The sequence below is a fragment of the Armigeres subalbatus genome, chromosome 2 (assembly GCF_024139115.2).
Source record: "Armigeres subalbatus isolate Guangzhou_Male chromosome 2, GZ_Asu_2, whole genome shotgun sequence".
In the NCBI taxonomy this organism is placed as follows: Eukaryota; Metazoa; Arthropoda; class Insecta; order Diptera; family Culicidae; genus Armigeres; species Armigeres subalbatus.
Genome location: NC_085140.1, coordinates 394,600,623 through 394,615,642, shown reverse-complemented (window position 1 = coordinate 394,615,642; position 15,020 = coordinate 394,600,623). Strand labels below are relative to the sequence as shown.

General features: G+C 39.2%; 1 protein-coding gene across 3 annotated transcripts in view; it reads right to left on the bottom strand.

The window, feature by feature from the left end:
• LOC134213214 (protein O-mannosyl-transferase TMTC2-like) overlaps positions 1-15,020 on the bottom strand; it is a 759,458-nt gene that overhangs the window by 197,449 nt on the left and 546,989 nt on the right. For all 3 annotated transcript variants that reach the window (XM_062691957.1, XM_062691956.1, XM_062691958.1), the window contains exon 6: positions 5,013-5,127. In XM_062691957.1, coding sequence (XP_062547941.1) covers positions 5,013-5,127 — 115 coding nt within the window. The remainder of the gene's footprint in view (positions 1-5,012; positions 5,128-15,020) is intronic.

Below are 15,020 nucleotides of genomic sequence, written 5' to 3'. Positions count from 1 at the left end.
GCTACTAGGCCGAAAGTTGTGCTTCCGAATATATCATTTGGCCGAAAAGATCATTAGGCCAAAAAGGCTATTTGACCGAACAAGTGATTTGGTTGAACAAGGACGTTTGGCCGAATAGGACATTTGGACGAATAGTTCATTGACTATCGGCCAGATGGGTTTCGGCCTGATGGTTTGTTCGGCTTGGTAGCATTTGATTAAATGGCTTTCGGTCAAACGACCCTTCACCTATTGAAAATCTGAAACGATTTCGTTGGCCTCAAACAATTTCGTCATAATAATCCGAAACGATTTCATCGAAAATCTAAAATTATTGCGTCGCAAATCCGAAAAGATATCATCTGAAATATGAAACGAATCTGTTGGTCCGAAACAATTTCGTTAGAAATATGAAACGATTTTGTCCAAGATTGGAAACAATTTCGTTGGAAATCTTGAATGATTTCGTCGGAATTCGAAAATCCAGGAAATGTCAGGAATCCTAAACGATTTTATCAAAAATTCGAAACTATTTAGCCGGAACTTCGAAACGTTTTTTCAGATATTCGAAACGATTACGTCGGAAATCCAAAAACAAGTTCGTCGAAAATTTGAAACGAGACGCCAATTAACTTATTTGGTCAACAGACATATTTGGCCGAATGACTTGTTCAGCCAAATGACTTGTTTTGGCCACATGACCAATGCGGCCGAATATCCTGTTCGGCGAAATTACTTGTTCGGCCACATGACCTGTTCGGTCAAATGACCTATTCGACCAAATGACCTATTCAGAAAATGATCTATTCGTCCAAATGACCTATTCGGCCAAATGACCTATCCTGCCAAATAACTTTTAACTAGATGGGTTTTGGCCTAATGGTTTGTTCGGCCTAGTGGCATTCGGCCAAACGGCATTTTATTAAATAGCTTTCGGTCAAACGACCCTTTCTTTATTCTGAAACGATTTCGTTGGCCTGAAACAATTTCGTCGGAGATACAAAACGATTCAGTCGGAAATCCGAAACAATTTTGTTAGAAATTCAAAACGTTGGAGATCCGAAACGATTTTGTCCTAAATCCGAAAAGAATTTCATCTCAAAATCGAAACAATTTCGATGGAAATCCGAAAATATTTTGTCACAAATATGAAAATTTTTGTCAAAAATTAAAACAATCTGAAACGATTTCTTCGCGAATCTAAAACGATTGCATCGCAAATCTAAAAAGATTTCGTCTGAAATATGAAACGAATCTATTGGTCCGAAACCATTTCGTTAGAAATCTGAAACGATTTTGTCGAAGATCCGAAACAATTTCGTTGGAAATATTGAATGATTTCGTCGGAATTTGAAAAACATTTTTCCGAAAATCAAAAAAAAAATTTCATCGAAAATACGAAACCATTTAGCCGAAACTTCGAAACGATTTTGTCAGAAATACGACTTCATCGGAAATCCAAAAGCAATTTCGTTGAAAACTCGAAACGAGACGTCAAATGACATATTCGGCCGAATGACCTGTTCAGCCAAAAGACTTGTTCGGCCACTTGACCTACTCGGCCGTATATCCTGTTCGTTGAAATGACTTGTTCGGCCACATGACCTGTTTGGTCAAATGACCTATTCGTTAATTCAAAACGATTTCTTCGCAAATAAAAAAAGGTATTTATTGCAAATCCAAAACGATTTCATTGGTCTGAAATAATTCCGTCGGAAATCCAAAACAATTTCGTCGCAAATACAAAACGGCAGAAATCCTAAAAGAATTTCAGATCAAATCCAAAACATTGTCCACAAAGATTTCGTCGCAATTCCCAAAAGGCTTTTGTCGAAAATTCAAAACGATCACGTCGTAAGGCCAGGAGTTCACAACAATTTCTTCGCAAATCCGAAACGAATTACAATAACATACAATTTTGTCGTAAATCCGAAACGATTTCGTCAGAAACACCAATTCCGTCGAAAATCCGAATTTTTTTTTCGGAATCCGAAGGAATTTTGTCCGAAAACCGAAAAACCTTCGTCGGAACGAAATTTCGGAACGATTTCGTCGGAAATCTGAATCGCTTCAATCGGAAATTTCGTCGAAAGTGTGATAGAATTTCATCAAAAATTCGAAAGAATTTGGCCAAAAATACGAAATGATTTTGTCAGAAATTCGTAACAATTTCGTCGGAAATCCACAACGATTTCGTTACAAATCTTGAAGGATTTCGTCGAGATTTCAGAAAAGTTTCTTTGAAAATTGGGGAAGGACCGTTTGGCCGAAAACCATTCAGGCGAATGCTATTTGGCCGAAGGCTACTAGGCCGAAAGTTGTGCTTCCGAATATATCATTTGGCCGAAAAGGCCATTTGACCGAACAGATCATTAGACCGAATAGATCATTTCGTTGAAAAGGTCATTCGGCCGAACAGGTTATTTGGCCGAACAGGTCATTTGACCGAATAGGTCATTTGACCGAACAAGTGATTTGGTTGAACAGGACGTTTGGCCGAATAGGACATTTGGGCGAATAGTTCATTGACTTTCGGCCAGATGGATTTCGGCCTAATGGTTTGTTCGGCTTGGTGGCATTCGATTAAATGGCTTTCGGTCAAACGACCCTTCACCTATTGAGAATCTGAAACGATTTCGTTGGCCTGAAACAATTTCGTCATAATAATCCGAAAAAATTTTATCTGAAATATGAAACGAATCTGTTGGTCCGAAACAATTTCGTTAGTAATATGAAACGATTTTGTCCAAGATTCGAGACAATTTCGTTAAAAATCTTGAATGATTTCGTCGGAATTCGAAAATCAAAAAAAAAAGTCAGGAATCCTAAACGATTTCATTGAAAATTTGAATCTATTTAGCCGGAACTTCGGAACGATTTTGTTAGATATTCGAAACAATTTCGTCGGAAATCTAAAAACAAGTTCGTCGAAAACTCGAAACGAGACGTCAATCAACTTATTTGGTCAACAGACACAGTCGGCCGAATGACTTGTTCGGCCACTTGACCAATTCGGCCGAATATCCTGTTCGGCGAAATTACTTGTTCGGCCACATGACCTGTTTGGTCAAATGACCTATTCGGCCAAAATGACCTATTCGGCCAAATGATCTATTCAGAAAATGTTCTATTCGTCCAAATGACCTGTTCGGCTGACCTATTCGGCCAAAATGACTCAAAAAGATTTAGTCGAAAAAACTTTCTCGAAAATTAGTGAGGATTTCTTACGAGATCCGTAGCAATTTTGTTGGAAATTCAACAAGATTCTACTGGACATTCGAAACAGTTTCGTCGGATAATACGATTTTGTCACAAATTCGAGAGGGCTTCGTCTTTATTCCGAAAAAAATCAAGAAAGGACTTCGAAGAAAATTCGAAAGTTTGCTACAATAAATCTGAAAGGATGTCGCGGGAGAAGATTTTCCAGTCCAATCAATGGAAGATTTCAAGGGATAGAAAAGGCGATGAGTTTCAAAAGATGCAGGAATGTTCCCTTCTTTCTACCAAAGTTGCATAATCTCACATTTTTGTTTCTTATCGTTATTTTTACTGCAATTTATATTTGAATGTTTCTCCCAGCTTGTTCAAAACCACTATTTGTCAAAAAGATGTTTTCCTCTTGTAAATCAATAATTGATCGATCCGACGAACTGTGTCGATCACACATTCAGACCACCAGGCTTCATATCAAAACATCATCGCAGGCGATAGGATTTCATTAATTCTCGAATGGATTTGATTCACTTTCGTTTTCGCCGACCTGAACAAAAATGCACGAACGGTTTTCTACTGGGCCACATTCAGGCACGGAATGCGCTTCACTCTTCACACGTTGAGAGCGATCAGGACGATCAGATATGGTAATACTTTTCCTCACTTCCTCACTGATAAGCCATGAGCCGATTTATCCCGATGATGGGATGAATCAATCCCGCCTTCACCTCTGAAGAGACTGATTACGAATGGCTCGGCGGGGGAAGAGGTTCGGAGTGCAGCGAGGTCAGTGAAAAATTCACATTTATTTCGCCTGCCACTCGGAACCCGGTTTCTGTTATTTTTAGTCAACCCTCCAACTGACCTCCCCACGTTTGCCGCCCTCGTTCCTACCATGATACACACAGACAAACAAAGCTATCCGGCATGGAAGAGAAAAATACATTTACGTAATTTGCTGCGAAAATAAAATAACTTTTTGTGTCATTCGGCACCGAACCAGTTTGAAGTGCAGAGCTATTGCCGCTGCACGTTCTGCCAACATGCAAAATGCAATGTAGATTTAATCTCCCAGATTTGCCGGGGTATCGTATTACCAGCAATTGCGAAAGGGAGGGCAACATGTCGCAATTTTTGCCCGCCGGGCGGGGGTAAAAGAGAGAAAACGGGAAATGGGTTAACGAGTGACAATTTGACTGCGTTCAAATCAGCGGAATTAGCGTGTTCAAGCCCGGACTGAGCGGGCAATGAAAAATGGGAAACAGTTATGTTCGGTTGACAATTTCGCTTTATCTCTAGTGAAGGAATTAATTTGAAAGTAAATGGAGGTGCCAGACGGTTTTGACAGGTTTTGTTCTGTTATTGGAAGTTGTTGTTTTTGGGAGGCGTTCCCTAGTGCAACGGTTAGATGTAAACCATGCTCAAGGTCGCTTGGTTCGATTGCTGCCCTGGTGTAGGAAATTAGTATTTCTCATGTAGAGGGTTTAGAACGTCACAAGTTTCCGAAAATGCTTCATAAAGTGTTTGAAATCATTCTCCAGAAATGAACATCCGATGTCTTTAATAAACTTTTGTAAACATAAGAATTACATCAAACTGGTGGCCTGATGAATATCAAGTTATTTCAAATACATCAAAATCTCAAATAAAATTTATGTTTGTATGGTTCGTCGTATTGAGTTCGTCAGTACTCTAATGATTTGCTGCAAAAACAAAAAGACCATGCGTCTCCATCGGACAGTAGCAGTAGAGATATTTCCTTTTTTCAACTGGCCAACGTCCATTAGTTTAGTTACCATTGCTAAAAACAATATACTCACAGATTGTAATGTACATCCGCCATGTTGGGGCGGTAGCTGAGGGCCGCCTTCAGTGCCTCCTTGGCTTCCTGATGGCGGCCTTGCGCGCTAAGGACACTTCCAAGGTTTCCGAGTGCTGCAATGGATGGAGAAGGGAAAATAAAACATTCATTAGTGAACACATTTGCATTTTTATTACCAAGAAGGAAGAAAATGATGACGACGATGGTGACAGGACATAGCTTCGATAATGAAAGATGCGACAGGTAGCTTAACAGGCGAGAGAGGCACTCGCATCATCAATCTCAACGACCACTTCACCGCACAAGAACAAACTCGCCTCAAGTGTGGTACGGTGTCGTTGAGTCTATCCCAGCGTTGATGCTTACTCCCCGCCTGTAGAGGTGTTTATAACTTTGCAATTAGCGAAATTATCACTCATAAAACTTTCGCTCTCATACCAGGGAGCACTTGACGACACAATAATTATTGTTATCGCCTAAGGATACACACTAACAGAGGACGGACCCATATACTGTCTTTAGGGGTTGAAGGAGGTAACAACAGCCTTGTCATACCAGCCATGCACATTCTGTTACTAGTTTCAGTCAGTAGTCTCATCATCGGAAGCTCGGTGGAGCATTGCACAAATTGAGTTGGTTTAAAAGAATTAACCATCTTATGGAGATGCGCTTGAATAATGATGAACATAGGAATTATTTCATGGAATGAGCTATGATTAATTAACTTTTCGAATGGAACAACTATGATTCGAGTTGTTTTGTATTGATTTTCTTGTTTTTGATTGGCTTGGCAGCATCACTTTTTTTGAAAGCAGTACTTAGCGGTTTAAAATGTGAATATCAAACCATTTTCTGATTTCAGCCATTTAAAACATGGAAACACATCTCTGTGAAAAGGATCGAAGGACCTTCGGCCAAGGGATAGGAGTCAAGTGAAAAAGTTTGCTCAACACTGAAGGATCATTTCCTGCGGGTGGTGCTACCGAAGTCCCTTTTTCCTCGATGTCACAACGAACCGGATGGAAACGATGGCGACGACAACGACCACGATGATAACCGACGACGATGACGACGACGACAATGAAGTAGAAGATAGCCGGCGAGCTGTCAACGGCGCGTCCTGAAGATGATTGACGCGCGCGCGAGAGAAAACTCATTAGCATTAACTGGCAAGAGTCCCTCATTAATATTCGCCGTGATCGGTGGATCCCATCAACTTTCGCGAAGGGCGCCGTCAGTTGAGTTATTTTTTCCGTTTTTTTTTTCTTTTGGTTTGAAGATAACAAGTTGAAATTTGTCATGATAATTACTGTATCGTTTTGCTTACTTGTCTTGCCGACGCGTTATTTTTTTTTTTCAACCGTTTGAATCGATATTGGTTTTGGAACATCTACATTCTTCGATTTTAAAGCCTTATGTACAGATTTTTTGAAGTAGTCCAGAAGTGCCCGCATTTGAGCACAACCATGGGATCTAACCAAATATCAATATAAATACCTGAATTCCAGCGTAAGGCGTTTAAGTTGACAAAACTTGAAAAGTCTAATTTCCAATTGAAATTTAATTAGGTTTAAGTTTATTTGGCATAATCAATATTCACTGTGTTTCGGACATTGTAAGTTAGTCTAAAAGGACCCCCACAAACGCTGGAGGCAAATCACGTCTGACACACGCCGAAAACACATTGGAAGCTGATAGAGCGCTTATTCAACCAAAAATAGTCTTCCTTAGCTAAAACATTAGCTTATTAACTTAACTTAACTTGTTTGTTGGGTGGGTTAATTTGTGGCAGTGGAACAGCACTTGCCGTTTACGATTGTCTATCCGGAATAAAGTTAGTACGCTTTTTATACCGAAGTTGGATTTTTCTCCAGATACAGGCAACTTACTCAACTAGTAGTGGAAGTAGGGTAAAGTGCCCAATAGTGAACCCCCAACCAATAGTGGACCCTTCAGCCATTTTTGCATTATTACAGCACAATGTTAACATTTTGCTATGAAATTCCATCGGGAGAACCTACCTTACAGTCCTATGATTTGATTACATGCATTGGAAATGCTATGGAAAGTAAAATTAAATTAAATTAATGATTTCGTGTGTGTTACTTCTACGTGAAGTTAACTGTGCAATAAAAATCCTATTCGACTAAATGCTGATGTCATATTAGAAATTTGGAGACAGTACTCGTCGATAGCAAATCCTTCCGCACGTGATGGCATATGAGCAAGTCAAACCACCTTCCTTTTGCCAGTGGAGATATATCAGCTTCCACACTGATATTCTTCCCTCCCCCTTCATACGGAAGCTTGGCAGAAGGAAGGTCGTGTGATATGTGCCATCACAAATATTGCCCTTCGCTCGCTTTCAAATCGACTTCTATAAAAACATTCTTCATGCCTGCCGTATCCTAACGGAACTATCAATTCTATACTTTCGCCTCTAATTCTATCATGAACATGTACGTCCAAGTTTGGAAGATGATATTAGGATTTCCACATCATTAAAAATAAATGATTTTTTACAATTCCATAAAAAATAAACACGAGAGTGTCCATTATAGGAATATTTGGGGGGGTCCATAATAGGGAAGAAGAACGTCCCGAAACGGAACATAAAAATCAAATGAAGTGTCGGCTATAGGGAAGCAAATTCCTATTATGGACCCCCAGGGGGTCTACTATGGCGCGAATTCAGTCAGACTTTAAAATGTTAATTTCAACGAATAACGTCGTGTATTTGAGTGTTTTATGTATGTATCGTGAAGAGGAGATGCAGGATTTGGCATTAGATGTCAAGCAGAATTAATATGTTGAAAATGTCTACTCTTTATGACAAAAAGAGCAAAATTTCGCTACTAGGGGGTCCACTATTGGGCATTTTACCCTAGTGCGCTGGATTCGCCGACAATATATAAAGCAAATTTTCAGTTGCTTCCAAACCATCGAAGTAGGCCCAATGCGAACGACAACTGACAGTCACATTATTAGCAATCAAATCAATCGGGGAATGTGTCAATAACCACATGAAGTGAACAATCAGTGGCATAAGGTATTATAAAGGCTTCTGCTTGCCAACAGTCGGAATAAACTTCACAGTTAATATTAGCTGGATTTTAAAAATGTGGTCGTCTGTTCAGGAGGATGAGCCTTAATTTTATTTCATAAAAAATCTATGTGGTTTGCGAGTTTCATTTCGCTTCTAAGCGGATCGGTTGAAGTATAATTTTCTCCGTGATGACCACTTCTGTGAAGGAGATCGGTCGTGGCGTTATGGTTGGTGCCGACGTGCCCTCTAGGATTGAAACTAGGTTGATGAAAGCGAATAAAATTTCAGCAAGAATACTACAAGCCCATAGGTGGATATGGGACACTGACCCCAAAGCTCGTTAGCTGGTGGCTCCAAACCAGGAAGGAGGGTCATGTTGGCAACTACGCCCAGGCAAAAAGAAATATAATTTTTGACCGAAAATCCAGTTGTTTACAAACGCCTACTAAACAGTGTTGCCTTGGCAATCTAAGAGTTCATTACGCACAAGAAATTCCGCCCTTTAAGTTAGTAATTATTGGATTTACAAGTTTAACACAACATTTACACGATTTTGGACTAAAATCATGTAAATTCTTCAGGCTGGTTGCAGCACTATTTCATTTTTTGTTTTCGATTTCTAAAAAACAGAAGGATGACTGAAGCTTCCACGGGGCCTGGTAATCTCTGGTAATGAAGAAGAGACAAGTTGCACAAGCTTTCAACAACCGGTCCAGGCGGGAAATATGGTCCAAAGTGACGGAGTTGAAAACGATAAGTGCTAGCACTATACATGTGCCGGAGTGGGCGATAGCACTAAATTGGAATTCGGAAGTCGGGACTTCCGAACCGTACTTTCTTCCGAAGTCTTATCTGTCAAACTAATTGATGCGTTGTTTAGCGCACTATTTCCGACGTTGTGTAAGTTGCCTGTATCTGGAGAAAATTCAACTGCAGTATAAAAAGCCCAAGTCATCTGCGAGGACGTGATTTCCGTATGAATCAGAAGTAACCCCTCTAGCTCAACGTTAGCTTTTCCAGTTTGTGTCAACCAGGCAAGCGGACCGGAGCTGTACCGAAGAAGAGTCAAACGTTGCTACCAGTTGGATGGTTGGCCTCATCTTTATAAAAAAAAAACTAACAGTGGGTAATGCCTGTGACATAATTTCATAAAAAATCTATGTGGTTTGCGAGTTTCATTTCGCTTCTAAGCGGACTGGTTGAAGTGAAATATTCTCCGTGATGACCGCTTCTGGGAAGGAGATCGGTCGTGGCGTTGGTTGGTATTCCGCCGTGCCCTCTGGGATTGAAACTAGGTTGATGTAGGCGAATGAAATTTCAACAAGAATACTATAAACCCATAGGTGGATATGGGACACCAGGAAGGAGGGTCATGATGGCAGCTACGCCCAGGCAAAAAGAAATATAATTTTTGACCGAAAATCCAGTTGTTTACAAACGCCTACTAAACAGTGTTTAAAAATGGTTAATTGGCCATAATTCCCATAGTCCAATCTAGCCACTTTTCAAAAGGAAATAATGGGACAGGACTCTGTGTTGAATGCAACTTGGTACGAGCAAATCGGTTAAGGATGAGTGCCTAAAAATGAGTGAGAATTTTTCATGTAAAAAATTTATGTAGGCCATAACTTCGAAGCCCATAGTCCGATCCGGCCAATTTTCCATAGAAAACAATTGGACAGGAATCTGCGTCAAATGCAATTTATTGCCAGCAAATTGGTTGATGGTATGTGCCGAAAAAGTGAGCTAGACTTTTTTGCAAAATGTAAGTTAACAGACTGATTATAAATCAGAAAGCGCTTAAACGTCCAAGGTTTAAATTTACACGGTACCAAAAATGGAGTTTTGTGCCACCGCGAGCGCCCCACATGGAGCGAGCATGGGAGTGCTTGATACGACCAGTTATACAGGCAGCTATGAATAAAGCACCGAGGAGAAGCTCGACGACGAGGGTCTGCAGAGCATGGTAAAGACCACTGAGGTATTTACCACTGGACTGGATGATGATATGCCACTAGGCCGAACAAACCATTAGGCTTAGAAAAGGGTCATTTGGTCGAAAGAGTAATTTAACCGAGAGGGTCGTTTGGCCGAAAGGATCATTCGACCGAATAGGACATTTGGCCGAATAGTTTATTTGAAAAGCGAGAAAAGAGGAGTGAGAAGTGAGACGTCTCACGTCTCACTCTTCATTTATCTCTTCTCACTGTAAAAAGTGGGAAGCGTGAAATGAGTAGTGAGACGTCTCACTACTCACTTCGCGCTTCTCACTTTTTACAGTGAGAAGTGAAAAATGAAAAGAGAGAAATGAGACGTTTCACTTCTCACTTCTCACTGTAAAAAAATGAGGAGCGCGAAGTGAGTAGTAAGATGTCTCATTACTCACTTCGCGCTTCTCATTTATTACAGCGAAAAGTGATAAAGAAGAAAGAAGTAAGACGCCTCACTTCTCACTCCTCATTTATCACTTCTCGCTGTAAAAAGCGAGAAGCGCGAAGTGAGTGGTGAGACATCTCATTACTCATTTCGCGCTCCTCATTTTTTTACAGTGAGAAGTGAGAAATGAGGAATGAGAATTGAGACGTCTTCCTTCTTTCTCCTTATTTTTCACTTTTCAAATGACCTATTTGGCCAAATGTCTTATTCGGCCTAATGACTTTTTCGGCCAAATGATGATTTCGGTCAAACGACCCTTTCGGAAAAATTACCCTTTCGGCCAAATGACCCTTTCGGTCAAATGACCATTTCGGTCAAATGACCCTTTCGGCCAAATGACCTTTTCATAAGAAAATTATTTTGAGCTTTTTAGTGGAATGTCTTCACTTGTCATAAGACGAGTTAATACAATCCCATTGAATTCCACCACTTAATTGTATCTTGACAGATACGTATTTTGACCTCAACAGTAAGGCCGTCTTCAGTATCTTGTACTTGACTCGACTTCGAAGTCGTCCTAATGACTCTTTCGGCCTGATGACTCTTTCGGCCTAACGACCCTTTCGGCCAAATGACCCTTTCGGCCAAACGACCCTTTCGGCCGAACGGCCCTTTCGACCAAAAGACCCTTTCGGCCAAACGACCATTTCTGCCAAACGACCCTTTCGGCCTAATGGTCTGATCGGCCAAATAGTATATTCGGCCAAATGGCTTTCGGCCGAATGGGTTTCGGCCAAATGACCCTTCCCCCTTTTGTCATTTGGCCAAAGAAGTCGTTTTGTCGAAAATGCTGTTTGGCTAGAATGGTCGTCTGGAAGATAAGGTCATTTGGCCGAAAATGCCGTTGGGCCGAAATGCTAATTTGTAAGGAAGGTCATGTGGCCGAAAATGTAGTTCGGAACAGATGATTTGACCAAAAAGTCGTTTGGTGGAAAATGCCGTTTGACGGAAAATGATATTTGGCCGAATGGATCATACGACCATACATCTAGATTGCTTTTAGAATATGTCGTATATAAAAAAGAGAGACTCTCTTTGTTCACGCTCTCCTTTGCCAATAGATAGGCTTGTTTTTTCTTCAGTTTTTGTTTCATTTTTGCTTCAGCACGCTAAACAAAGCGCTGTTGCCAAGAAATCTGAAGTAAACTTTAGTATAGTTATGTAATAATCGAAAGAGAAAGGAACCAAAGGCATTCACCTATTTGTTTCCTTTCTGCAGATACGATTCATTCTCAAAGAACTCTAGAAATGGCGATTGGCAGCACAATAGTGAATGTGAAAATGGGGACGTAATTGGTGATAATTGAAAAATGAGTAGTCAGACATAAGTGCAAATGTCAAATGTCAGATGACATATCGAATGTCAAATTGCCATTCCACCAAATGACCATTCCAGCCAAACCACATTTCCGGGGAAATGATAAATTCGACCAAACGACATTTTCAGTTGAATTACCCGTTCCCTTTTCGCCTTATGACCATTTCGGGCATTTTTGGACAATTGAGTTATTCAGGCGAACGACTCATTTAGCCAAATAAACTGTTCGTCCAACTGGAATTTTCGACCGTGTGACATTTTTAGTCAAATAGCTCTTTCTGCCAAACGACTATTTTGTAAGGGTATGCGATAAAACACTTTTTCCTAACGAAACGAAACGAAACGAAATTTAAAATGTGTATGTTGATTCGAAACGAAACGAAATATAAATTATTTCCGCAACTTCGAAACGATACGAAATCAAGGTCCATTCAATTCGAAATTTTACGAAACGAAACGAAATTTTAAATTTTTTCTGCGGAATTTTTATTGAATTGATATTAAAGTTTACAAAATTGGTTCACACGCAATCGAGATGTATATCTCCAAAATTGAAAATTTTGTATGAAAAACTGCAAGTGGGTTTTTTATTATCCTGGTCATTGTAGTAACAAAATAAGCAGTCTGAGATAAATCGCCGCTTCTCCGTTTACAATTGGCGAAAAGGCAATACCCCAGCATTAGTGCAGTTCCTAATTTCATTTGATTATCATATTTAGGATGTGATTCCTTCTTTAGAAGTAGACATTTTGCCTAGACTTGTAGATATAATGTCTTCAATGAAAGCAAAAACCTGTCTAGGATCACTTAAAGTGGTATTATCCAATTGTAGATATGATTCAATTTTTGAAATGAAGTCTGCGTCTGGAATGGGACAAAGAAATATTATATCCATTCGTAAACAGTTTGTTTGGTATTAGACAAATATGAATGTAATTTTTTTGATAAAGAATGCCTGTCCACGTTAAATTTCGGACACCTATCATCCCATGCGATTTTTTAAAATTTTAATTTACGCGACAGTTGAATCTCTCCGCTTTATGTTATTCTTTCAGCGGGTTCTCCTTCTTGCCCAAAGAGATAAAATGGCTACAAACCAGTTGGACATTTTCTCAGTGTCCGAAATTTCACGTGGACAGGCTTTAGTATCCATCTTTCTGAAAATTGTCTAATATGTTAAATAGTCCCTTTTATGAACACAGCAAGACATTTTGAAACTTCCACGACGTGTAAATTTGCAGCTCACCGCATCAAACGAATTAACATTCGATATTCAATTAAATTTGACTGAATTTTACAAGCAAGCACAGTTTAAATTTATTTCGATTTAAAAGAATAGTGAGATCGATTGAATGTTACGTTTATTTGTATGTTCCAAATATGTGCATGAAAATACATTTAAAATCACAAAATATTTTTATCTGTAAAAATTAATTACAGTATACCCCCGCTGATCCGACAAATGTATGGCCGGACCACAGATAACAGATATTCAGGCTGGCATCCGATTCATCCGATTTAATCATTGAGCTAACTCAAAACCAGAAAATGATAGATAGTAGATAGAGAATTGTTAATAGCATACATTTGCTCGCTAGACAAATCCTCTACACCTTTCTAAAATCCGCAAAATCGCAAAGTTTTTACGGCAGCAGTTTGCCAGGTATGAAGAAATAATGTTTCCTTTTTCATACAAAAACTTGTTACAAAAGGATATCACTTACTTCTAAATTCAACCTTTTTATATGAAGCTCAGAGAGTGTTATATACAATCAACTCGACGAACCAAGTAATAGTCTGTTTGTCCTTGTATATGTGTTTGTGCATATGAGGCATGTAAAAATCGTTGTCAACCCGAGCAACACAAGTCAGTCAAAACTGGTTGCAGCAACTTTACTGTGACTGAATCTTGTCACACATAAGTTGCAGGTACCGATATGGAATATGTGTGCCAGAAATTCATGAGTAATGGTATAAGCCGTTCACGCCCTTACAGTCAATTTGGGATTAGGAGAGGGAAGTTAGTTTGACAATTATAAGAGACCGAGGATTGCTCTGTATCTCAGTGAGCGCCACGGGAAAGGAATCTTTGGTTTGTTGAAAAGGTAATTCATGTGAAGCCTTGGTAAGCGACTAAATATTTATAGTAAACGAAGTTATTATGAAAACTCGAAGACGAAACCCGTGTTTCAAATCAATCTAACTTCGTTTAATTAATGTGCTTCCTTTAATAATAATGTTTTCATTGGGGCCTACTTAACTGTTAAGTGGTGCTTAGTGAACCGCCTAGAGCTGGTTTGAGACATAAGAGGTGAAGAAGTCGGCCGTTAATAAGAAAGAGGCGCTTTAAAAATAATTAACAAATTCCATAAGAATTCACGCCATGGCTTTGCCTCTTGGACAAAGTTGTACTGATCAGATTCGTATCTGATTACATTTATACTCTGAGCCTTGAATATTGAGGTAAAATAGTTAAAGATATTTTTCGTTTTCTGTTTGACATTTCTAACAAAACACTGAAGACGTTTTATAGATAAAAACTAAATACGTATTTGTCGACTCAGAATGGGATTATGCAGTAACCGTTAATATGAAAATTTGTATAACATTAAGTTTTGAAAACAGCTTTATGATTTTGTTCAGCGGCGCAGCCAAAATTTTTGATAATACACTACCGTACGAGACAGTATGGTTTAAGTCTAAATTTGTTTCGAAATTCCGCGGAATTCCGTTAAGTTTCGTTAAAAGCTAATTTTTTCTAGCGAAATTTTTGTGATTTTACGAAACGAAACGAAATCAAGAAATCAGATTTCGCCACGCTCAAATTCCGCGGAATTTCGTTTCGAACCACCTGAAACGAAATTTTTCGAAATACCGCATATGCTTACTATTTTGGCTAAATGGTATTTTCGACAAAATGACTTTGTTCGTAGTTTGAGTCAACACAGTAGCTCGTGGGCGGAAATTTTTTGGAAGAAAGAAATACTTTTTGACTCGTGGCGCCCCTGATATTGAATGGTTTATATTTGTGCAAAACTTCTTACGCGATGCAAAATGCAAAAAATCAAATGTGTGAAATTGGTAGGAGAAGGAACGTTTATTCAATGATGTTGGTTTTTAGGACGTGTATTAATAAAGTGTCATATAAGCCAAATAATAAATCCAAGAATAAGTTTTCTCCATCATGTTAGTTATTCTCACTCGTT